This window comes from Lagenorhynchus albirostris, chromosome 6 (genome assembly GCF_949774975.1).
Source record: "Lagenorhynchus albirostris chromosome 6, mLagAlb1.1, whole genome shotgun sequence".
Classification (NCBI taxonomy): Eukaryota; Metazoa; Chordata; class Mammalia; order Artiodactyla; family Delphinidae; genus Lagenorhynchus; species Lagenorhynchus albirostris.
Window position 1 is genome coordinate 114,003,483 of NC_083100.1, and position 25,148 is coordinate 114,028,630.

Consider the following 25,148-nt stretch of genomic DNA (forward strand, 5'->3'; position numbering starts at 1 on the left):
ATCACAAGACCTTTAGGGGAGAGAGATGCTGGGAAAATGGAGCAGGAGTGTTCCCGGGTGATGGATTGAGACATATTATAGAGTATCTTCATCAGCCAGGAAAAGAGTGGGAGGATGGGACAGAGGGGTGGTGGGGCAGGAACAGTGAAGAGAAATGGCTTTTCCTTCCCGAGCACTGAGACAGCACAGGGGCTTGAGCCAGGGGTGAGCAACTTCCTAGCTCCATTGCCTGATGCAAAATGAGGAGGTGAACTGGTGACTTCCTGAAGCCCATTTCCTGCCCTGATAGCCAGAGGGCAGAAGAGGGCTAACAGCACAGAGGAAGTACTCAGGAAGCCCAACTCTTCCAGGAGATAAACAAGCACTCCCTGACCCCCAAGCCACAGGAACTGTTCCCCTGTGCTTCCCCTGCTAGGGACCCTGCATCCAGAGGCCAAGTGTGTGTGTATGTGTATTTGTGTGGGTGTGTGTGAGAAGGAGCTATTCTCAAATAAATGTGGATAATAAGAAGAGCTGTCATGTGTTGGGTACCACCCCCCTGGGAGCCAGGCAGGTGTGTCCTACTCTACAGATCAGTGAGCTGAGGGTTGGAGAGGGTCACATGCAACAGGGTTGCACATCGTAGTGGAGGAGCCTGGACTCACAGCCATATCTCTCTGGCACTGCAACCCATGCTCCCTTCACCCACAACAAGAGGCCCCCTTGAAGCACTTTCAGACAATTTTTGTAAAGAGCAGTTTGCTGACGTACATTTGCCCGTCTCTTTACCACCACCCCAAGCCACACGCTCCCAGTATTTAGATCAGAATGCACCCTCTCTTTCCTAGCGCCCTTTTCAAACACTATCTCAGCAGAAAAAACAAATCACAGTGGTATCACTCAGTATCAGCTCATGTGTATGGCGCACAGACTCATCCCATACCATCATACACATCATCTCATGTCATCCTCACAACCGCCCCCAGGGGCAGGCTCACTCGTGGCCCCATTGCACCCATAGGAATGCTGAGGCTCAGGACCCTTCCACCCAGAGTGGGGAGAACGCAGCAACTCCTAGTGCAGCCCCTACCCTGGCTTGAGGGGAGGAGAAGAATTCCAGGGAGTGGAGGAGGAACACGCTTTCCTTCCGCTGAGGATCCTTTGCTCCATCTTCACCTTTTGGGCCCATGAACTGAAGGTCCTGTGTCTCTAGGTCACTGTGGCCTCCCGTTAGCACATGCTGGAGGGGAGGGGAGTGCTAGTGTCTGTCTGTAGACTGCGAGTACTCCATGCCTTCATCTGACAGGCTCTCCTGAGGCTTTAACTGAGATCCCAGGGCAGCACAAGTCCCCAGCCACCTCCCACCACTCTCACCGTCCTGCTCATTTTCCTGCCTGTCAAACCCCATGGAGGGAAGAGAAAAACATTTTCTACCTCCTATTTACCAACTGATGAGCCTCCTGGAAACCTAGTAACAAAACGTGGCTAACTACATCCTCATTCTTTACACATGCAGCCTGACTGAGGACATTTAGTCATGTAATTAGGTACCTAATTATGCTGAAAATGCAATTATATGATTTTTTAAGTGAATTAAGTCCTTGGAGAAGTGGTAGGGATTAGCGTACTTGATCCAGCTGGAGAGCTGGGACCATGGAGGGCACGTCAGCGTGACCGTGGGATGCACAGAGGCCCAGTGGTCTGTACTTGAATCACACGGGTGAGCACGTGTGCGTATGCACACATGCACAGGCACGCACGCTCGCGCACATGCACACACACACACACACACACACACACACAGTGTTGGCTTCACCCCTACAACAGTCTGCTGCCAGCAAAGAACTTAATAAATGACAGCCATTTATATCACTGGGAGCTTTGCGTACATCTGTGGAGTGACTGTTTAATAGCTGACTTGGAGACTCTGAAGGAGGTTATTTATTTAACATGTGAGAGGCAGGTATGTAGAAAAATTAATGACAAAAGAGTCAGTTGGGAAATGTCAGAGGATATTTTACGCAACATCACTTATTCATTCACCTAGCATCGTGTCAGATGGTGAGGGGTCAGATACAATCCTCGCCCTCTAGTAGCTCAAAAATGAGTGCGAAGACAGACGACAGCAAAGCACTTTAATGATGATTTGAACGAGTTGTTCGGCAAACTACAGCCTGTGAGCTAAACCCAGCCTGTGGCCTATCTCAGTACAGTCAACTGGCTAAGAAGGGTTTGTACATTTCTAAAGGGTTGTAAAAAAAAACAGACAAACAAACGAACTGATAAAACAAAGAAGGATGTGGAACAGAGACCATATGTGGGCTGCAAAGCCTAAAACATATACGAAAACGATTGCTGCCCCTGCAGGAATAGAGGAAGGAGCACACAAGCCCCATGCAGAAATCCGGGACGGCTTCTCAGAGGAGGTGACGTGACCTGAACGCCATGACAAAGCAGGAGCATCTATAGCATGGTGCAGCACCTCCACCTCTCAGGAGCTTCCTTCTGGCCAGCTGGCTCACTACACACAAGGAACAACGATAAAAGACAAATTTAGAGGATTTTTACCTGAAATGAGGGCTGGGAGAGTCCAGAGATTCTGAAATGTTGGGCAGTGGGACGTGGACTTGATGTGGCTGGCTGGTCCCCAACACCGAGGCAATAGGAAGGGACAGACAACCCAGATTCTCAGGCCCCATGGACTTGACGCCAGTGCTATTAGCCCTTGAATCCCCAGACGGTCCGTCCTGGGGACTGAATGATGTGGAAGAGAAAAGCTACAGGGAAGGGAGAAGGGCACACAGATGCCAAGGACACCTGGACCCCCAGGCCTTTCGGTCACCCCCATCCCCAGACCTGCCATCTCCCTGCCATCTCAGCCCACGGGGACCACAGGCTGCACCACCCAGCCTCCCACCCCAGCCCCACTGAGCACACCTTCCCTCTCCTGCAGCAGACGCCTGGCTCCTCAGGACACTGCTGGCCCTCTTAGGTGGTGACCATTTCCCTCCCGCTCTTTGCCACCAGGTGCAGCGTGGAGATGGGCCACTTGGAGACAACTGTTATTCCTTTCTCCCTGATGCGCGTATCATGCTCTCCACTGCCAGGCAATCATCTTCCATCTCTCTCAGATACCACCTCCAGCATCCCGCCCCCCTACACACTCCACTTACCTCAATTCCCCGCTTTGGGCATCAGCTCTTGCTCCTGCAGTCGTAAACAGAACGAGACATGCCCGGAGACTTCCAATGTCTTCACTTCAACCACCCTGCTCCCCGACAGCTCCTGGCACTTCTAGCTCGGGCCCCTGCTGACTTCACATCTCCACTCTGGCAATTCCTCAGCCGCGTGGGCACCGCGAATCCAGTACCTGACCGCTTCCTGCCGTCCACCACCCTCCATCGCCTCACTTCTTCCCCTGAGCATCTTAGACTCCACAGCCCGTCATCAGAGTCCCTAGAAAAGACATTCCAAACCCACCACCTCTCGCCTCTCCCACTGAAGTCCGAGCCATCATCCTCTCTCCTCTGGATGATACCGTGGCCCCCAGCTGGTTCCCTTCCCCTGCACAGCGGCCAGAGCACCTGACAGCATGACGGTCAGTTCATGTCACTCTTCTGCTCAGAATCCTTCCATGGACCCCGTCTATTTTAGAATAAGAGCTAAAGCTCGTCCAGTGCTCTCAAGGCCCATGATCCAGCCGCATTTAAGTCTCTGACTGCATCTTCTACAGCTCACCCCGGGCTCACTTCACTCCAGCCACACTGGCCTGCTGGCTGGTCCTTAAATACACTGGGGCTGCTCCCACCCCAGGGCCTTTGCACCTGCTGTTCCCGCCGTGGGGGACACTCTTCTCCAGATATTCCCTCCCTCACCCACTTCAGGGCTAAGTCAAATACCACCTTCCCTGGCCACAGTATTTAAATTTGCGACTCCCACTCACAGCCCCCTCCTCTCTTCTGCTTTGTTTTCTGTCTTTGCACTATCTAGTATACTGCATAGCTTGTTTATTTCTCCTTTTTCTTGTCTGTATCCTTCTCCTTGAATGTAAACTCCAGAGAGACAAGAACTTTCAGCTATTTTGTTTACTGCTGTATCCCCAGATGGTTTCTGTTGAATGTCCAATGAACTCTCTTAACCTTTTCTCCTTTTCTCCTACTGGCTCAGGCTCGGATCAATAAATACAGCTCTTCCCCCTCTTGTGTACCTGAATTCAAACAGCTGACCATGGCTGGGAGCACACCCCACTCTCTCTCTCTCTCTCACACACACACATCCTCACACTGACTGGTCCCACCTGTTGGTGTGATCCCAAACCTGAATTCTCTGTCCAATTGCTTCCCCCACTCACCCCTCCAAGCACCAACATTATCAAGGCAGCTTATTTCACTGAAAAAATAAGTACCTGAAACATGGAAAGAAGGTATAGAAATCCTTTTGAGGAGCTTTGCTGTACAGGGGGGCAGAGAAAGGGGCCAGGAGTGGGAGAGAGACAGGGTGTGAAGAAGGGAGTTTTGTCTTTTCTTCAGTTTGGAGAACAGCGTGCTCAGGGGGATCTGCTGGGGGGGGGCCGATTTGATGACGCAGGAGAGAGGGGCGAGGTCTCAGCAGTGATGTATATCGTGTGTGACGAGGTGGAGTCTAGTACATACACAGGCCCCGGGGAGAACCGGGCAGCTGTAGACAGAGCAGGAGGAAAGCTGTGATGGGGCCGCCCAGCCTCTGCAGGGGTGGGTGGCCCTGTTTCCCAGGTACCGCTCCCCCTGGGCTCCTCCTGGCTCGCTGCCTGCTTCGTCCTGGGCTCCACGTGTCCAAGCTCCAGGGCTCAGCTCTGGGTCCTCTCGTTCATTCACACTCGCGGGGATCTGTGAATACCATCAAGATGCTGGAGACTGCCTCCGCCCAGCCCCTCCCTCAGTCCTCACCTCTCCCTGAACTCTCCCCAAGCAAGGGAGGAAAAGTCCCTTGATCTACAAAGCCTCAGTCATTCATACACATTAGGGGAATCCACAGTGTTCAAGGAACTTAACTATAATATATCATACCAACCCACGTAAGCCAAGCACAAAAAATATTCATATATAAAGTTGTTCACACGTAGGTCCTAGATTACCAGCTTCTGTGCAAAGAAAAAGAAAATAGATTTATTCACTAGTCTTCGAAACTAACCTTTGTGCATTTCTCATCTAACAGGCTGCCTGAGCATAACACACCCTCAGCCAGCACTGATGTCGCGCCCCACCAGACCTTGCCCCCGGGCCCCCCTTCTAGTGAACCACAACTCCATCCTTCCTGCTCAGGCCCAAACTTTGACTCTTCTATTTTTTTTTCTTTATTTGCACACTCCACATCTAATCCATCAGCAAGCCCCAGTTGCCCCACAGTCCCGATATATCCAAAATCTCCCTGTCCCTCATCACCTGTACCACCATGGTTCTGGTCCAAGCACTTGCCTGGACCATGGTCGTAACCTCTCCCATCCTCACCCAGGATCTGTCCTCACTCAGCACAGCAACCAGAGTGACGGGCCTCAAGCACACACAGTTCATCCAGTTCCCTCTGGACCCCCGCCCTGGCCTCCCATCCCTCGCAGAGGCCCGTAGGGTCCAGCCTGTCGTGCCGTCACTGCCCCTTCTACACTCTGCCCCTCACTCACCCTGCAGCGACCACACGGTCCCTGGGTCACCCAGGAACACACCGCCTGGCTGGTGTCTGCTTGGGACAGTCCTCATTCCGATGTCTGCAGGGCTCCCTTATTTCAGCCCTTAGTAGTCCTTTCTGGATGACATAATGAATACCACAGACTGGGGGCTAAAACAACAGATGTGTATTTCTCACAGTTCTGGAGGCTGGGAAGTCCAAGATCAAAGCACCAACAGACGTGGTGTCTGGTGGGGGGCCCACCTGCTGGTTCAGAGCCGGCTGTCTTCTCTCTGGGTCAGACCCCATCCCAGTCTCTCCTGTCACCATTGTGTGACCTTGGGCAAGTTCCAGTTTCCTCCACTGTAAAGCGATAGGCATTATAGCATCCACCTCGGAGGTTCTTGTAAGAAATCGCACCAATACATGCACTTATAAAGCAAGCCCCCAAATGGTGGCAATTACATCATTATCCATATCCAGAAAGGAGGGTTGCCAGTGGGAAGAGAGCCCCAGGCAATGTGGCCCCTGGAGAAGTGGAGGCCAGGGGAGCGCCGAGCCTTGGGGTGTGAATGGGAGAACAAACAAAGGCACAAACACAGATCTAGCAGGGGGCTGGTCCTGCTTTCACGGGGCTGTGGAGGAGGTGACATTCTCTTCAGATAAAGCGTCATAGCAGCCAGATGTCCAGGGTGCTCCCAGGGAGAGGCTTTATAACCCTGGCCTCTGCTGTTCCCTAAGCTGGAGAGGTCAAGTTCTTGGTCCCCACGCTGGTCCCCCAGCCTGAAATGAGGACTGAAAAGAGCATTGCTGGCCCATTTCCTGGGCTTCCGAATCTCACTGGGAGGCATAGCTTCTCCTTACAGAACTGTCTTCTCCATCATACCTGGATCCTACCCACCAGCCACATACTTGGCCCTGGCTGGGACATAACTCTCACCAACCAGAGATGCTCACAGGCCCGCCAGTGAAGGCTGGGGACCGTGCCTTAGAGGAGCCCCTGCGTCAGCCCAGGGGGGTCACTGACAGGGCTGCGGGTCACGGGAGGCCATGTGTGTGCATGAATGTATATGTGGGTGTGGCTGTGTGTGAAAACTGTATATCAGAAGAAAACAATACCCCCATAACCTAGCCCCCACCCATAACCACCCAAAAAGCCACCATCTCAGGAAAGTATATTTCCTTTCATTCCTTTTACTAAGCCTTTTTTTTGTATATTTAACATAGTTTATATTTAGAGTCCTGTTCCTTTCCATTAAATCATACTGTAAGCATTTCCTCCTGTCGCTCAGAATTCCCACCCATGCCTTCAGTAACTGCAGAACATTCTGTCCTGTGTGTGTATCGTAATTGACAGAACGAGTTTCTCGACGTGGAGCATTTAGACTGTCCTCTTTTATTTTCCAGTTTAAACCCAATGGCAATACACTTTGCCAAGAATGAATTTTTGTTCCTGTTTCAGATGGTTTCTCTGGATCAATGACTAGAAATGGACTGTTTGATGCTCAGGGTGATACATTGGCCATAGAGCGTATGAGAGAATGAAAGTTGCCCATTTGTGAGAATCCCACTTTGACCGAAGCTGTGTCAACACTGTGGACAAGGATAATAAGTGACAGTCAAATGGCCAGTCTACGCCAGGCGCTGTCCTAGGTGCTCACCACGTACTAGCTCACAAGGACCCTACAGAGGAGCGCCACCACATTGGACACATGAGGAGACTGGGGTTGGTACTTCCCAAGGTGGTCTAGGTGTGGGGCGGGGATTCAGTCGCCCTGCAGGACGGCCCCTCGTGCTGCCCCCGTCCACTCTGTGCCTGGCCGCCGTGCTCAGCTCACCAGTAGGCAGGGGAGCTTTCTGTGTACTCTCGGTCTTCCCACATCCGGATGGAGCTGGGGCTGGAAAAAGCATGTCCAGAGTCTTCTGAGCTTCAGCCGGTTCTGGTGGAGCTGAGATCTGGGAAGCCAAGCGTTGCTGACTGAGACACACAGTGCCTTTTCTGGTGCCTCAACATATTGGGCTGGCCAAAAAGTTCGTTTGGGTTTTTCCCGTACCATCTTATGGGAAACCCCGAACAAACTTTTTGGCCAGCCCCATATCTCCAAGAATCCACTTCCTTCCTTTGCCATTTTGGTGCCCCAGACACCTTCCTTTGGAGAAGCGCTTTCCTGCCGCATCATGGGAGCCCAGGTGTGCTTCGCTGAATCAGCAGTAGCTCTTTTTCCTTCCCTGGGTCTCAGTGCATTAAGTGCACACGTGGGCAACCAGGGCAGCTGAGGGCCCTTTCAGAATTTCCAGAGAGCAAGGCTGCAGTCTCCTGACAGGTCATTGGTCAGAGGGTGCGGGCAGCTACCAGACCCTGCCACAGTGTCCCTGTCCCCTCGCCCAGCCAGGCAGGGGAGCCAGCAGAGGTGACAAATTCTTAGAGTGTGTTACTGTGCCAGGTCTCCAGCTACGTCATCTGGTCCTGAAAGAAAGGGTGCTGAGCTCAGGCCGTGACCAGATCAGCTGTGACGGTGGCTGCTTGTTTGTGTTGCTGAGGGGGTACCAGGCCCCCCCAGTTCTAGTTGCAAAGGGAGGTGTGTAACAGTGTTTGAATGGAACCTCGTGCTCTATAAGCAGCACTTACGGTCATGAGCTCAGCGGTTCTCAGAGGGAGGCTCCCGCACCAGCAGCATTGCCTGGGAACATGTGAGAAAGGCAGAATCTCGCGTTCAACCCAGACCTGCTGACTCAGAATCTGGGCGGCGGGGGCAGTGACCCAGGAAGCTGGGATGGAACAGATCCCATGCCCCAGGCACTTCTGATGCACAATCAAGTTTGAGGACCAGGGCCTCAGCTGTCAGTCCTGTTAGGCTGGGGGTTTACTATCTCTGTGTAACAGAGACAGGAAAGGAGGATCCAAGACGTGGGGTAACTTGCCTGTGAAAGTCTGCCCTATGCCATAGGTGTCATCCTACCTCGAGATGGGAAGCACGGGTAACGTGCCATTTGAGAAGACAAGTAAGACTCCTAAGGGTGTTTAATTCCTTCCCTCCTTAGGGCCTTGCGTCTTGTACGCAGTGGATGGTGAGTAATGTATCTGTTCCTTCTTTATCCATAATTTAGCAAATTCCTCCCAAATGCTGCCAGGCTCCCAGTCTCCCTTTAGCCCGGAAAGAGAAACAGAGACGTGAAGGATGTTGTTTCCCTGGCGGACCCGCCATACTGAACCCTCGTTCCGTGCCAGGCTTGCCATGTGTGTCCGCCCTGGGGATCAGGCATTCTTTTCCTCTAGGGATCAGAGGTCAGAGCTGTGTGAGCTGCTGAAGCACATGTAAGAGTCCAGAGGGGAGTCGAGGAGTGAGTTCTGAGTAGGCAGAGCCCCTCTCAGGAGGATGGAGAAACATGGGGCCTTGGGAACGGACCGTGTCTGGGGACCTCTGAGCCCAGCCAAGCCTGGGGAGCCTGAGGCTTAGAATATGGGCTGGATCTGGGTGGGGATCGGGGACAGAGCTGCAGAACTGCCCATGAGGACAAATCCCACCTCCGAGGTGCCGCTCGACCTAGCTGGACAGAGTAAGATGAAGGAGAGGGCCATCAGCTGGGAACGGCCACAGCATAAAAGGCCTTGACACCAGCTCCACACACTGACCCGGACATCACACAAACCCCAGAGGCTGAGCGCAGTCCTGTGCACACACGGATAGGAGGGCTCCAGTCCGTCCCTCTCCCGTGGGGTGTGAGGGCCTCCAGAGCCTGGACCCCGACCTTGGTCAGAGCAGGGACGCTATCTCACTCTCGGGTAACACCCGCCTCCTCTCCTCCTCAGCTTCCATTTCCTCTTAAACTTGTTCTCCTTTCAATGTGAAGATCAGTGGGCTTGATAAAGGGACAGGTGCAAATCAGAAGTTAAATAGTTGGGTCTCCTCTCCCAGTGAGCTGAAGCCACACCAGCTGTTTCCAGAGCAGGCTTTCTCCTCCTCCCGGGAAGAGCAAACCTGCTGAGCTCCTTTCTGTGGTCTTGGCATTGTCTCAAGTCTGAGCTTCTGTTGACGCCTGCTGAACCAGACACCTCTCCAGCACCCCCGCTACCCCAGCCTGAGAAGCGAACAGATACCAAGCACCAGCATCCTCCCCAGAACCAGGCACAGCAGCCGGACTGGATCTTCTCCTCCCCTTCTTCCTGTCTCTCTTGAATTCCATTTTCTTAGAAACCCTCAGGTCCTCAGGAGGCGGTGGGCACAGGGTGTGGGGAGGGAGCGGTGTTTCCCTTTCCTCACTCTGTGCCGTGGGGATATTTGCTGCCTCCTGAACAAGCCCCAAACCCCACACAGCCCAAGCTGACAAGGTTCCCTCTCTCAGAGGAGCATCCGCATGTGGACAGTGGCGACTTCATGTTGCTCAGCAGACCCTTGTCTCCCCAGATGCGCCCTCCCCCCACCCCGTTAGGGCTTCTTGCTGACTCCCACTGCTGTCACCGTCCTGGGCTGGGGAGACAGGGGCTCCATTTTTTATACTCTGGCCCCAGGAACAGAGACAAAGCAGCGTTTCCTTTTACTTAGACCCTGTAGCTCAACTGAGGCAGACTGGTCATTGTATTGGAATAAGGCTCTATTTAAAAAAAACAAAAAGCTCAGGGGTAATAGCAGGCAAATATAGGTGGAGGAAAGCCTGGACACTCTGGGTTGTGAGTTACAGCATCCTCAGCTTTCAGTTCCCCTCCCCTGAGCACATCCCCCAAACAACAATGCCTGAGTATGAAAACTCCCTGAGCAAAAGATCCAGAGGCAGGAAGACCCCCTCTCCTGCCTCTGCCCCCAGGCTGCATCTTCCCCAGTTTACTGATGCCGGGAATGGCTCTGATCTCCAGAGCAGGGAGTCTACCTCTCCTTGCCCCCTCACAGGCCCCAGTACTTCACCCACCAGTGTTTTGATGTGGCTGGCATGTTGCAGCCTGCAAGGCTCCGGTACCCGCCAGACATCTGTGCCTGTTTTTATATAGCAGCATCAGGCACCAGGGCAACAGGGAAGGCAGCATCACAGCCAGGAGGAGGAAAGCGTGGCTGGATCATTGGATGGGGTTTCAGAGCAGTGTAATAACATTGCACAGCACTTTGGCAGCCCTGGGCCCGGGGAGACTGTTTATAAGGTGACACACAGGGACCATGAGGGCAATAGTTTTGACCTTGAGAATGGCAGGCACATTCTGATAAAAGGCAGGTCAAATTCACATTGGCCTCGCCTGGCCGGGTACTTTGTCTGGAGAATTTGGTCTGCAAGCCCGGGGAAGGCGACACAGGCTCTCTGCACAGACAGGAAGGGTGACCTGCTGGAAGCTGCAGGCAGGTGACGCCCCTCCCCAGCATACAACCTGCAGCTGCCGGGAGCCCAGACCCCGACACCCGATGACCCACTGTGAGCTTTCCCTCCACGTCCTTCTCTTACCACTGCTGCTGGCATCACCCACTCAGCATCTCAGCAGGCCAGCCTTGGGGACCACCCCCTCCAGGAAGCCTTCGGGAGAACCCAGAAACCAAAGTTACCCACAGACGTCCTTGTCTCTGCTGTACGGTCTGCTCCTTGAAGGCAGGGGCCTTGCCTTAACTATCCACCACGTTGCTGGGATGTAGTAGGTGCTAAAGAAAGTTTATTTTTAGTTAATTTTATTGGAGTATAGTTGAGTTACAGTGTTATGTTAGTTTCATGTGTACGGCAAAGTGAATTTGTTATGCATATACATGTATCCACTCTCTTTTAGATTCTTTTCCCATATACACCATTACAGAGTATTGAGTAGAGTTCCCTGTGCTACACAGTAGGTCCTTATTAGTTATCTATTTTACATATAGTGGTGTGTATATGTCCATCCCAATCTCCCATTTATCCCTCCCCCTGTTGCCCCTTGGTAACCATAAGTTTGGTTTCTCCATCTGTGACTCTGTTTCCCGGGCACGTCTTTCTTGCTCATTTTGACACTTAAACACACAGAGTCTAACTTTTCATGTAAATGTGTCGTGTCTCCTCAACCAAGTCCTAAATCTTCTGGGGACAGACCTCATCCTCTCTGCATCCGGTGAAGCCTGGGGCTGGGCAAATGCTAACTGCTCAGCCAACCTTGGCTGTCTTGCAAGAGAGATGGACAGTGGATACTGAGCTATCCGTTTCTTTCCTTGGGGCTCTTATATTCTGAGACCCATTCTTCCCCTGTTGTAGCTTGAATGCTACACCCTTTCAGTGTGAGATAACAACAGACCATCAAAGAAAAGTAAATGTCTTTGACCTTTTTCTTACCACAAAGGAAAGTCAGTTAGTAAACGTCAATCGTCAGCTGATTTCTGTTTCACTTGCATCAGGCCTTTGAGGCCAGAATCTAGAAAAGGAAGGAGAAACTCCAGTGTGAGCCAAGGAGAACTATCTAGGGCCACAAACGTTCCTGTCCTTCCTCTGAACCCAAGTCAGCCTCACGCAAAGCCATCACCCACTAAGCCCCCTGAAAAAAAAAAAGGCTCTCAGTGTAAGTAGCCCAGAGCAAACCATCAAGCGAGAGATGTGGTTGCCACGTCTGCTCATTGCTGGCATTGACACCGTTGTCATGGCGTGAATTCTTCAAGGACTTGATGACAAACCTTTTGGTCAACAAGCGTTTCCCTTCGTGCTACTAAGGCTTAAATAATCTTACTCTTCCCAGAGTCTTCTGCCCCGTGCCTGAATTCTTCCTCTTGGCTGGCCCAGGTGGGAGATGGGAAACAGGAATGGGGTGCTTCCTCCAGGACCCCTGAGGCAATAGGAAAAACCATTAGAGGTGGGTCAGGAGGTGCTGAAGACAAACCTTGCAGGAAAAAGAAGTTCCCTGCACAGCTTCATCAGGAAACACAAGAGAAGCAAGGCTTTTGGTGGCAACAGGAGGGTCGACTTGTGTCCCTGGAGCCAGTGCCTGAGCACTGCTGTCTGTTGACATCTGAGAAGCACCGCTTGAGCCCCGAGGATCCAGCTGCTGCTAAAGTGCTGCATCCTATTAGCGGTGCCCAAGCTGCCAGCTGGAGTGGAGATTGCCGCCTGCATGGAGGGGCAGCACCTCTGCACCCTGCTACCTCCCAGGGGTGCTGCCTTTGACCAGGAAACACGCAGCGGACCACCCTGCAGACCTAGAGAGTCAGCAGGGCTCTGGCTGCTGCCACGTTGCAGACGGCACAGGAAAGAAGCCGTTCCCAACCATGGCAGCTTGCACTCTGGAGAGAGCACACATTTTAGAGCCGGGGATCCCAGGTTACAACACAGACTCTGCCTCTTTGGGCTGTGAGATGTCGACCACTTGCTCAAGCTCTTTGGAGATAAACACCTCCCTCTGGCTCGCTTGCTGTGAGGAATGTAAGTGGCAACTTACTTCACCCAGAGCCTGCTGCCTAGTAAGTCCTCCCCCTGCTTCCCTCCCTGAGGCTGAGCCCCCAGGACTTGTGTCAGAACTTCCCTAGTCCTGGAACATTCTTCCCACCCCTGAAATTTCCCAAGGCCTCCAGGAGAGCATCAGCCTCCCCCCCCACCCCCGATCCCTGCCCTCACTCCCCACCATGCCTCCATGGGAGGTGGTGACTTCCCTGCATGTGAGTTGGGGGCAGGAACAGCCCTTCCCTTCCTCTCCCTCTCTGGATCCACAGCTACGGGAAACATCTGTTGTCCCTGCCCTTGGCCCTGGCCTTGTGGCAAGGCCTGCAGCTGGGTGGCCACACGGGGGTGTTCAGAAGTCCAGAGGTATCAGGCTGTTTGACCATTCGGCCGCCATCACCTAGATCAGCTTTCACTGGTATGAGGCCGTGCTTTGTTCTCCATCTGCCTGCTCCTTGCTTGATCTCTTAGACGGGCTACCCTTGAACCCGACACTATAGGACACAAAGGGTTTCGTGTATTCCCTCTTGTCGTGTTGTTGTCTAAATCACAGTCTCCAAAAATCGTGGTAAATGCCGCCCTCGGTAAGAAACCCCCTTTACACTGTGACTCAGATCCACATGCTTGTGGTGTGTGTGCACAAAAGAAATCAGAGCTCCCTAAACAGTATCCCGACTGCCCACGATGGACCTCGTGGTTTCTATGCTATTTTCTCTGTCTCCTCTCTCTTTTCCTGTTTTGGTTTCTTTCTTTATTTCTCCTTCCCTTTTTCTCTCTTTGCCTCTTTCTCTCTCTAGCTGGTTGTCACCCACCAGTGACTTGGGGCTTCCTGTGTGACACACTGCCCTAAATAATTCATCCATCACAATCACACCACCCAGGGAAACTGTAAGCACCCTGGGGTCAGAGACTCACTTTTTGTTTCTTGGAAGCTCTCCTGGTCCCTGCAGTGAAACGGGAAAGAGAGATACTGAGCATCCGGTGCTTTCTGACTGTCAGCCGGACGATGCTGGGAATTCAGGACCAGCATCCAGCGTCTGCCTGGACCCACGGCATCTGGGAACTGGTCCCTTAGGTGAATGGCATTGAATTCCATGCAAACCAGAGTAATAATGACTCACAATCAAAGCGGTGGCTACAACTGAAAAACACCTGTTCTGAGCTACGTACCACATAGTAACTGTCTATATACCATATATACAGTATTTATCACGTGTGTGTGTATCATTTCTAACACTTACCACAAAGTGGGTTTGTTATCCCTGTTTACACACACAGAAACTAAAGCCAGTCTGTATTAAGCATTTTACCGAATACACTGCCATTAAGTCAGTCAAGCCAGGATTTGAACCCAAGGGTCATCAGAGTGATGTGGACAGTGCAGGGCGCAGTTTCATCCTCTGTTCCCCAGATAGGACTGGGCTTTCAAATAACTCTCAACAACTGTCACTCCGTGCCAGCCACGCAGGACTGTGAGTAAGACAGATGCGGTCCTGGGACTCAAAGAGGTTTCTCTCTGGCGGGGGCGTTGCAATCTTGAGGAGAGCTAGGACGGAAATGCACAGGGCACTTTGGGTCTCTACAAAAAGGGTGGAGGCCATTCATGCTTGTCCGATCTCAGGAGTAGACCGCTGTCTGTTCTGATCTCAGATGCACACTTGGCCATAAATAACACCTTTCTTTGCCATAAAATCCACCCGCCTCAAGCTGCTCATCGGCCCCCAATCCCAGTTCCTGAACTCGGAGTGATTCTAATCCCAAGCTCCTACTTACCCTTGAAACTCAGCAAGGGGTGGACTCTCATTCCAGGCTCGTAATCCAATCGCACAGTAACCCATCAACTTCCTGGGAGGGATTCGAGCTCACTCCAACTAGCCTTCTGCAAATATCCCATATCATTGATGCTGGCTGAAACAGCATGAGGTGGTGTAGCCAGTGAGGACTCTCACTGCAGCATCTCCAGAAGCAAGAGATCAAAGCCCAAGTTTCAGGACCCTAGGTGCCATGGATGGCAGGCAGTCATTTGGGGAGAAAACTGAGAACTAGAGAAAGGTGAGGGGCTGTTGTAGGGGCTAAGCTCTCTGCCTGAAATGCTTATACTCTTTTTTTTTTTTTTTTGCGGTATGCGGGCCTCTCACTGTTGTGGCCTCTCCCGCTGCGGAGCACAGGCTCCGGACGCGCAGGCTCAGAGGCCATGGCTCATGGGCCCAGCCGCTCCGCGGCATGTGGGATCTTCCCGGACCGAGGCACGAACCCGTGTCCCCTGCATCGGCAGGCAGACTCTCAACCACTGCGCCACCAGGGAAGCCCAATGCTTATACTCTTGTTTGTGCCACAAACTCCTATTCATCCTTCAAGGGCCCATCCTGATAAACCCTCTCTGGGAATCCTTCTCTTGCACCAGCAGTTCTCAACCCTGAGCATTCATCAGAATCACCTGCAGGACTGTTACCACAGATTACTGGGCCCAGCCCCAGCGCTTCTGGTACAGTAGGTCTGAGGTGGAGCCCAGGAATGTACATTTCTAACAGGCTCCCAGGAAATGCTGCTGTTCCAGAGAGCACACTTTGACGGCCCCTGTCTTATGCCATCCCCACCTTCCCAGACATGCCCAAGCTTCCTCCTCTGTGCCAGTTCTGCCCTAGGTGGCAGGTCTGGCCAGGCTGAAGTGTCGCTGCCCTGGAGTCCGGTCACATGGTGCAACTTGAACAAATTCAGCTCTGGTCCCTACGCCCAAGCCAAGAAATTCACCCCAAGTGATCCAAGCCAAATACCTCTGGTCCTCACCCAGCTCACCCAGGCTCACCACTGAGCAGGGCCCTGCAGGGTTAGGCATGTCATCTTGAGGCTGCTCAGGCTCAAACAGGAGAGATTCTGACCCAGGGAAATCAATTACACTTTTCTGGAACTCAGCTTCCAAATCTGTAAAAAGGGGACAATAATAACTGCTACTGAATGGCATTGTCATAGGGACTATTTGAGTTAAAACACATTAAGTGCTAAGAACAGTACCTGGCACATGGTAAGCAATTGCTAATTGTTTTTAAAAGAAGAAATAGCAGGGCTTCCCTGGTGGCGCAGTGGTTGAGAGTCCGCCTGCCGACGCAGGGGACATGCATTCATGCCCCGGTCCAAGAAGATCCCACGTGCCGCGGAGCAGCTAAGCCCGTGAGCCATGGCCGCTGAGCCTGCGCGTCCGGAGATTGTGCTCCACAACGGGAGAGGCCACAACAGTGAGAGGCCCGCGTACCGCAAAAAAAAAAAAAAAAGAAGAAGAAGAAATAGCAGTCCTTTCTAATCCTGGCTGCCTTGGACAAACTGACTTAAGAAAGGCTTGCTTTCACCTGGAAAATTCCTAACAGCAATCCTGGGTATTTGAGCTTCTACAACCATCCATGCCAACTTAAGGAAGGGGCTATTCTTTCTTGCTGAAATGCGAGGTGCATAGTGATGGAGTAAGCTCTAGGACTCTGGCCTCTGCATGCATTCATTTATTGTGTGCATTTATCCCCTCGATCAGGCATTCCGTAAATGTTTAGAGTACCTACTGTGTGCTAGATACTAAGTCCCAGGCTGCACTTGACCACCCTGGATTGCAAAGTCCAGCATCCATTTGACCTTCTCCTGTCTGTACTTCCCTCTCCCTGCCCTGATACCTGCTCTGTCTCTTTGCTGACTTGAGGCCTTGTTTTCTCCTCTCCGCCACCTCTAGGCTCTGTGCTGGCCTCAGAGCCCCCAGCCTGGCTCTCCTCCTCCGGGTCTCAAGCCTGGAGCCCCCACTTCCCTCCACCACCAGCCAGCTTCTTATCAGAAAGAGGCATCTGGCAGCTGCGCTGGGGAGAATGACCTCATCACGCTATAATTAAAGTGATTATCTGAGCGGAAATGACTATTATGAAGCAGCCTTCTCTGTTTTAATACGTGGAGCCCTTGATGGGAACATGGGATTTCCATGTGAACACTGATATTTCCGTGCTCTAATAAATCCTTCCTCTCACACATATCCCAGAGGAGAGGTTCCTGCTCTCCTGGACATCGTAGCCTTCTGGCTAGACCACTGAGCTTCTGAAAAACGCACTTAGTAACTTGGATAGCACCACAGAGTAGCCCTACCCTCAGAAGAAGGATGCAGAGGCCTGTGGAGGGTCTTAGGGAGAGATCCCTGGATAGGAGCCCTCCTGGGAAGGGCGTCTTCAAGTGAGAAGAGAGAAAGTGTCCCCCAGAGAGCACAGCCTTAAGCCCCGGCCTCAAGCTCGCCCACCAGACCAGCTGTGTGACGGTGGGCACATCAGTCTCTGAGCCTCAGTGTCCCACCTGTGAAATGGGTTAATAATACCATGTACCTGGTATACTAGATGGATGGCAACTAAACCAACACCTGACATGTGTAGACACCCCACAGGTGGTCTGTTTTTACCATCATCATGAGAAAAGCTGAGGCCTGAAGAGGCAGGTGACACTGCGCTAAACACAGTCGTGCCTGCCCTCACACCCCCACAGGTGTCTGGTGAGCACCTGCAGGTGCGGGCAGGGGTCTGGGTCAGGGTTGCAGCAGAGGTCCCTCACATATGGCTGGCTCAGTCCTGGAGATGCCATAATGGTGTCTGATAGCCCTGGGAGTGACACGATGCTCTCCAGCAACGGTCAGTGGACATGGAGAGCCTGGGCCCGGCCCTGTGCAGCCCTGGCCAGAGGCCTGTCTGCGTGCCACGCAGTTTCCCATGCACCCTGGGCCAGTGCACCTGTGAGCAGAGGGTGCAAGCTCGGCGGAGACACTGCAGGGCATGGGCAGCCGTCCTCTCTCACCTCAGGCTCTTCTGTTCTGTCCACAGAGCCCGACCCCGGGATGGCCTCGAGGGAGATGGACATCGCCGTCATTGCAGGTACGCTGTCCGGGGGCCCCTCAAACAGCCACGAGGGTCAGAGGAAACACTAAGGGCAGGACCTGCCATGGCCCTGCTTTCCTTCCCTCAAAGGTGGTTTGAAGGTGGACCGGGGGACTCTGGCTCTGTAAGAAAATGTCCAGCACAGCATCCTGGTGGGTGAGGTGCCAAGGCATCTGCATCAGGGCCTGTCAGGGCCCTAGATGCACAGGGAAGCGGGGCTGGAGGGAGAGCCGCTCTGGTGAGGGAGGGGTGGGGTTGGGGGCTGACCAGGGTTCCCTGACTTCTCTCCCGGCTCCATCAAGCCACACTGCTTCTTGTCGTAGGTCTCACGCCCCTGTCTCTCCATCCTAACCCTGCCCTAGCCTTGCTCTGAAGCCCATACTGGCCCCCACTGGTCACAGCTGTGACCCAAACTGTGTTTCAGGACAGACTAAGTCTGTGAGCTATAGCTTGCCGTGTCCTTCAGAGCTTCACGCTTCTCCCTAGCTCATTCCTAGCTCAGGGAACTTCACGTTTTGACATAAATAAATAAAAGCAGGCAATCACCCTGATGTTCTCCTACTCACTGAACGGCCGGACCTTCTTTTTCTTAGACAATGCCATTAACATCATGCAGACAGAAGTGTCCCCTAAAGGCCGCGGGGAGCTGAGGAAATTGTCCCAAAGCTGGGACTTGGGAACGGTTGTAACCTCTACATATTCTCCAAAGGCCCCTCCCCCAGTAAACCCACCTTCTAAGTCAAGGCAGAGGGTTTGTTCTGGGGTTTCAAAGCAAACACCTGCACTTGAACCTCCCCACGTGAGAGCGCCACCCGTTAGTCCTACCCAAACTCTTTGGTCCTGCCCTCTCACCCCATCACTCCAAAGCCTGAGTGATCTCTTCCTTCTGACCAGCCGTCTAGCCACACCTCCCAGCCCCTTCTGCAGACCCCACCTCCCGGAGCACAGGGGAGCTGTGGGCTAAGGGGCACACACACCACACTTCTCCAGGGGCAGCCCTCGCCCCCTCCCGCTCCTGGCACTTTCCCGGTTTTCGCACTTCAATCCCATGCCCAGGAAACCCCTCAGCTGGGATTGTCCTGCTTCTAAAACTCAGTTATCAGATTTACAAAGTACAGCAGAAATGCTAAGGGATGGAGTGATTTGCTCTGCAGGGCCAGGAGAGTAAGGCAAAGGCGTCTTCTTAGAGGAGGTGGGAGAGGCTGGATTCTGAAGGCAGCATCCAAGTTTACCAGGAAGACAAGGGGAGGGGGAAATATTTTCAGCAGAGAGAACATGTGCAAAGACATGGAAAATTGGTCAAATAAAAAGTGTTTGGAGAATCGTAAATTGGCCAGAGGGACTCCAGTAAGAAGAGTTTGAAAATGATTGCAAGTTCTAAATACTAAAGTGTTACAAAGGTTTAGAGAGGGCCATTCACTTGAAGATTGAAGGAGACCTTCGATTAAACATGAATGCTTCTTGGGAGGGAAAGATATCGAATTGTTAACTGCGGTGATTTCTGAGCCGAAGGATTAAGGACATGTTAACGTCCATTTGTGTTTCTCTGTATTTGCCAGGTTTTAAAAAATGATTGTGTCTTTATAAAATAATTTTTCCACCTTTTTAATAGCTATATATAAAATACCTAATTCTTTGAATTAAACTTATCTCTAAAAAAAAAAAAAATCCCTGAAAGTTCCAAGTCCCGTGAACCTATCAGTTTTAGGCAAACCCGCGAGCTGCGTTCCGTGTACGGCGCACCTAGGTCTGCCTCCTTCAGCGGACGGGGAGCGCCTCGGAGCAGGGTCAGTGCTGGGATAAGATTCCAGCCTCAGTCTGAGGATGCTGCCCGGAGGGAGAGGGGAGGTCAGGGGTGGCTTAGATGGGCACAGGGGAGGGGCACGTGCCCTGGGCAGGGCAAGAGAGAGGCAGGAAGGAGCCAGCCTGTCTGGGCTTGGTGTCTGGCCGGCAGCGTGTCTGTCCCAGCACACCCCTGTGGGTCCCGCCTGCGTCCTCCCCCATCCCAGCCCGGCCTCTCCCACCCCCGACACAGAGCCCTGTGCTTCCGCTCCTGCAGGCGTGATCGCGGCCGTGGCCTTCGTGCTGGTCTGCCTCCTCTTTCTCATGCTGCACTACATGTACCGGCACAAGGGCACGTACCACACCAACGAGGCCAAGGGCACGGAGTTTGCCGAGAGCGCCGACGCGGCCCTGCAGGACGACCCGTCCCTCCAGGACAACGGTGACAGCAGCAGAAAGGAGTACTTCATCTGAAGGACTTTACCAGGACTCACCTCCCGCCAACGCCTCCCCGTCCAGGAGAGAAAGCCCACCCCCCCACCTGCAGCACCAGGCAGCCCGCGAGCGCCCCCCGCACCCCAAGACACGCACCTCGCCTGGGACACTGGGTGCCGCCCAGTGGGGGAGGGAGCGAAGGAGGAACCCAGCTGCAGAGGCCTCTCCCAGGGACCCAGGCAGGCTCTGCCAGAGGGAAGAGAGGGAGGAGGTCGGCTCCCCCGGGCCGCGCACGTTGCCACCTGCGTGTGGGGCATGGAAGTCCTCGCTGGGTGTGAATGGGGCTGTGGGCCTAGGAGTGGGGAGCAAGGAGTGAGTCATGATCACGCCGACTGCGGATAAAGACATCAAACGTCAGCCCTTGGCATCTGGGGGGAACAGCAGGTGCCGGAGCTCAAAGGCACCTTTGTCTCCCATGGATGCAGCTCTCAATGATTGGAAATAAATCTGAAACGTAATGGAGCATTCAGAGTCAAATGACATGACTGTGATTGTTTAGGGAAAGATAAAGGCTGCCCAGGGCTTACCTGTTATCCATGCAGTTTTGTGTTCTCTGATCGACTCCGCCCGCTGATACTGGGACGGCCACTTCAGGCTCCACGGGGGGCGGTTGTCAGAGAACACAGTCTGTACAGATGGCTCCTGGCCCCCACCAGGGAGGGAGAGAGGGAGGGCCCAGTGACCAGCATGTGTCTTCCCCACCTGGGCACAGCTTCAGGAAACAGATGCACGAGTGCAGTGTCCCTGTAGAAATAGGTTGCCCCAGCCCCCAGGGCACTAGCTGAAGCATTGGTTCCTGAATGCCTGGTATTAGAAAGAATAGACCTGCTAAAAATACGAGTGAACCCCATTGGAAAATGGTTCCCAAGCCCAATTCTAACATGCAGAGGAGGCTTCCCTACAGCAACAAGCAGTTCAACTCAATGCTGACACTGTCTCCCTGGAGACAGAATCAGATTCCACAGGTAGAGGGCTCAGTCCTACAGGATCACCCTCACCACAGATGTCAGTGACAGACCCACCAGCTACAAACTGAGGTTCCAACGACCCCCTCCAGAGGTTCGATTGATTTGCTAGAAGGGCTTGCAGAACTCAGAAAAAAACAGTTTGCTCACAGATTACCGATTTATTATCAAAAGTCATTGAACCCCAAACTGCAAACTATTACATATACAATGCGTAAACAACAAGGTCCTACTATATAGCCCAGGGAACTATATTCAGTATCCTGCAATAAACCATCACATAAAAGCATACAAAAAAGCATGTGTGTGTAACTGAGGAAAAGAACATATGTGTGTAACTGAGTCACTTTGCTGTACAACAGAAATTAACACAACATTTTAAATCAACTATACTTCAATTAAAAATATATATATATGTAAGGTTATTAAAGTTTAGGAATCTACGACCAGGTAAAGCGATAGTGGAGGGTGAGGTCCTGAGCAGGGCCCCAGCACAGTGGCACAGAAGCATTCTGGCTCCCCCAACAAGAAGCTCTCTGAAAAAGGGCCAAAAAGCTGTCCTTTTGGGTTTTTATGGAGGCTTCATTACATAATCATAATTAACTAAATCACTGGTCAATGATGATTGACCATCAACCTCCAGCCCTACTCCCACCTGGAAGTCAAGGGGGTGAGACTGAAAGTTACAAACCTCTAGTCAGGTGGTTGGTTCCCCTGACAACCAGCCCCCAACCTTAGGGGCTTCCAAAAATCACCTCATTCAAATAACAAAAGACACCTTTATTACTCTCAGCACTTAGGAAATTCCAAGGGTTTTGGAAGCTATGAGCCAGGAACAGTGTACAAAGACCAAATAAATACATATGAGAAATATATTTTGCTCATCTGAATGAGCAAATATATATTTCTTATGAATCACAGCATCACCCCATCCTTCCCATGCTAACATTAGTGATAATGGCTCCCAGAGGCTGGAGTGCAGACTGCAGGGCCCTGCTCCCTGGGCTTGGGCCCTGGCTCCCCCTATCCTGGTCCTGGAATCTTGGGCAACTCGCTTGACCTCCCTGGCCAACTCCCAGTGTTGATGGCAGGAACAAATGTGTCGTGTGCTCCGCACTAATTGTCTTCGGATGTCAATAACTGGTGTTGGATGTATAGTGGGTATGTATCAGTCAATGAAATGTCCTCAGTGCATCACATTTAAACACTTCCTCAGGAGTAACCGTGAGCTAAAGTGAATTTACTAACCATCCTCTTGAATGAGAGTCTTTCTAAGACTCCCAGCAGCTCAGCGATCCCTCACCTGGAGACCAGCAGTTCCAAGATTAAAGACTGCAGCCCAGGTGGCCAGGAACTTCTCAGGGCTCAGGTTTCTTGAGGCGGAGCCATCTATACAAGGAGTCAGCAAAAAGGTCTCCTATGACTCTCCTTAGAGAACTAATGGGATCCAAGCTCAGGCAGGGTTGGCTGCCAACTAAGGGAGCCGGAAGTCGCAGGGAGAAAAGCAGAGGGAAGGAAAGAAGCAGAGATGGAAGAGACGTGTTCAGAAGCTGAGGCCTTTCCCTGGGGTGGGGGTGAGAGGACCAAGCTCGCTGGCCCTCCGCTTTCTCATCTATAACATAAAAGGTTTGGCTGTATCCGTGTCCCAAAATGCTATAGAACACCAGGTTGGCAAAGTGGTGATAAACAGCCCAAACCAAAAGGGTGTTCCATGTGCAAATAAATTTGGAAAATGGCCTATTAAGGGAAGTTAAACTAATGCCAAGTCTCCTCAGCATCTCCGGTATCCCAGTGTGTGTATGGCAGGGCAGGGAGAGTCAGACAGCGCTACCGAAATGTATTTGGCCGAGACTCCATTTCTTCCCAGAATACCTGTTGCAAGCTGTGGGCCAAGAGTCCCCCACATTTAGGAAACACTAAATGACTTCTAACATTCCTTTCTGTTGTGACGTCACTTTAGGGTTTTGAGAATACGTGGGCACGTGGCCTCGTCTGCAAGGAGTTTGAACACAGATCACTGTCCAGTGGGCACAGAGGGAGCACCCAGAGCCCACACACAGAAGTGGTGCTGGAAACCCGGCCTCTGTACACCGGTGCCATATCAAATCTCGGAGACAGAGTTCTGGGTGAGGTAGAAAAGAATAGCTGTATTGCTTTGCCAGGCAGAGGGGGACAGACACAGAGGACTCCTGCCCTCAAAAATTGTGTGCCCCAACCTGGGGGGGACGGCAGGATTTGGTGAGGAGTTTTACAGCAATGGTTCAAGGCCAGGGTTGCTGATCAGGATCAGGGTGTGTGCAGGGCCTGCGCTCCTTTAATCTGGCCTCAGGTGGTCTCCTGATGGGCTTCTGTGGTTCTCAAGGATATCAAACTGTGACCTTCTCTCTGGAATGAAGAATGCTTCATCAAGTTGTGAGCATCTTCCATTTGTTGGGGGTTTTAGTTCTGCAGAACAGCTCAAAGATATTGTTGTGTGTATCCCATGAGGCAGAACCAGGACCCTGCCCCAAGGCTGCACTGTTGTTTCTTGCCTGCTCCTCCCTTGTCTCTGCATGCCCTCCCTTCCCTGATTAGCAGCTGTTTGAAACTGCCGTTTGGAACTCAGGGAAGGTCATGGAGACTGGAGTCTATTCCCTACCAACAAGAAATGGGGGACACAGAAAGGCTTCCATGCCCAGGAGCCCCACAGGGTCCTGCTCAGTTTCAGAAGTGCCTTCCTTTAAAAAGGCTCCAGGGAGAGGATGAGCCCCTGGGCCTCCCTGAGGGCTGGTACCTGTGTGGGAAGAGGAATACTGGTCACCCCTCCCTCCCTCCCTCCCTCCACAGCCCCAGGTCCGACTGTACTGACTGCAGTCTGAGAACTGGCCCACAGAAGCTGGGCTCCCTGGCACCTCACTTCTTCCCTCCCCTCCCCTCAGCCTCATCCCCCTGGCCTACCCAGTGTCCTGGAAAACTTTATGGAAGCACAGCCTGCTCCCCAGCCCACCGGGTCCCAGGCCCAGCCAGAATAAGATGCAGTGGTGATGAAACTGCACAGCTCAGATTGGGACTTACACCCACTGTCTTTTAATTGAAATCACACACCTGGTCTCAGGACTTAATGAAGCTCAGGTTCTTTATGTCTCATCACAGAAAGAATTCAGTGAGAGACAAAATGTTAAGTAAGAAGTAGGTTTATTTAGAGAGATATACATTCTGCATACAGAATGTGATTCGTCTCAAAAGGCGAGAACAGCCCTGGAAGAAACACACTCCACAGACAGAGTGAAGTCTGTCTCAGAAGGCAAGAGGCCCCAAAATATGGGGTGGGGGGTTAGTTTTTACTGGCTGGGTAATTTCATAGGCTAATGAGTGGGAGGAGTATTCCAACTATTTTGGAGAAGGGGCGGAGATTTTCAGGAACTGGGCCACCACCCACTTTTTGGCCTTTTATGGTTGGCATCAGAACTGTCATGGCTCCTGTGGGTGTGTCATTTAGATGCTGATGTATTACAATGAGCGTAAAATGAGTCTCAAGGTCCACTGGAAGTCAAATCTTCTGCCATCTTGGACCTAATTGGTTCTAACCAGTTTAGGTCGTGTCCTCAAGGGCTATGTCATTCTTTTAGAGGTTGTGGCCTGCCCCCTCCCCTCCTGTTTCAGTGACATGGAAGCTGCAAGGCTGGGTTGGCCAAGGAGGCTCAGTACAGACGCCACCCAGGAGGGAGAGGTCACAGGCTGACTGCATAGGTGAGGCTGCCGTACCAAGGAGCAGAGCAGCTTAGTGAGCACATGGACACGGACACGTGCATGCAGCAACCAGTACACACGGATGTGCAAATAAATAATGTTCCCACTGGGCAGGGAGAATGCTTGCTTTATCTCTGATCCATCCCCCAACGATGCACTGGAGCTTCCATGCAGCGGGCCTGCAACAGATGGTAATCAGGACAAATAAGAACAAGTATGCACACCCCGAGTCTCCAAGGGCTGTTCAGGAAGAAGGAGGGAAGTGGAGGGGGAAGGAAGGGAGGGGGGATAGAAGGGGGGAGGCCTG

The 25,148-nt window shown here is 52.4% G+C and overlaps 1 protein-coding gene across 1 annotated transcript in view; it reads left to right on the top strand.

Annotated features, from left to right (window-relative positions):
• GYPC (glycophorin C (Gerbich blood group)) overlaps positions 1-20,610 on the top strand; it is a 43,785-nt gene extending 23,175 nt beyond the window's left edge. The window contains exons 2-3 of the mRNA XM_060153042.1: positions 17,817-17,867; positions 19,930-20,610. Coding sequence (XP_060009025.1) covers positions 17,817-17,867; positions 19,930-20,126 — 248 coding nt within the window. The 3' untranslated portion in view covers positions 20,127-20,610. The remainder of the gene's footprint in view (positions 1-17,816; positions 17,868-19,929) is intronic.
• Positions 20,611-25,148: the final 4,538 nt, after the last annotated feature.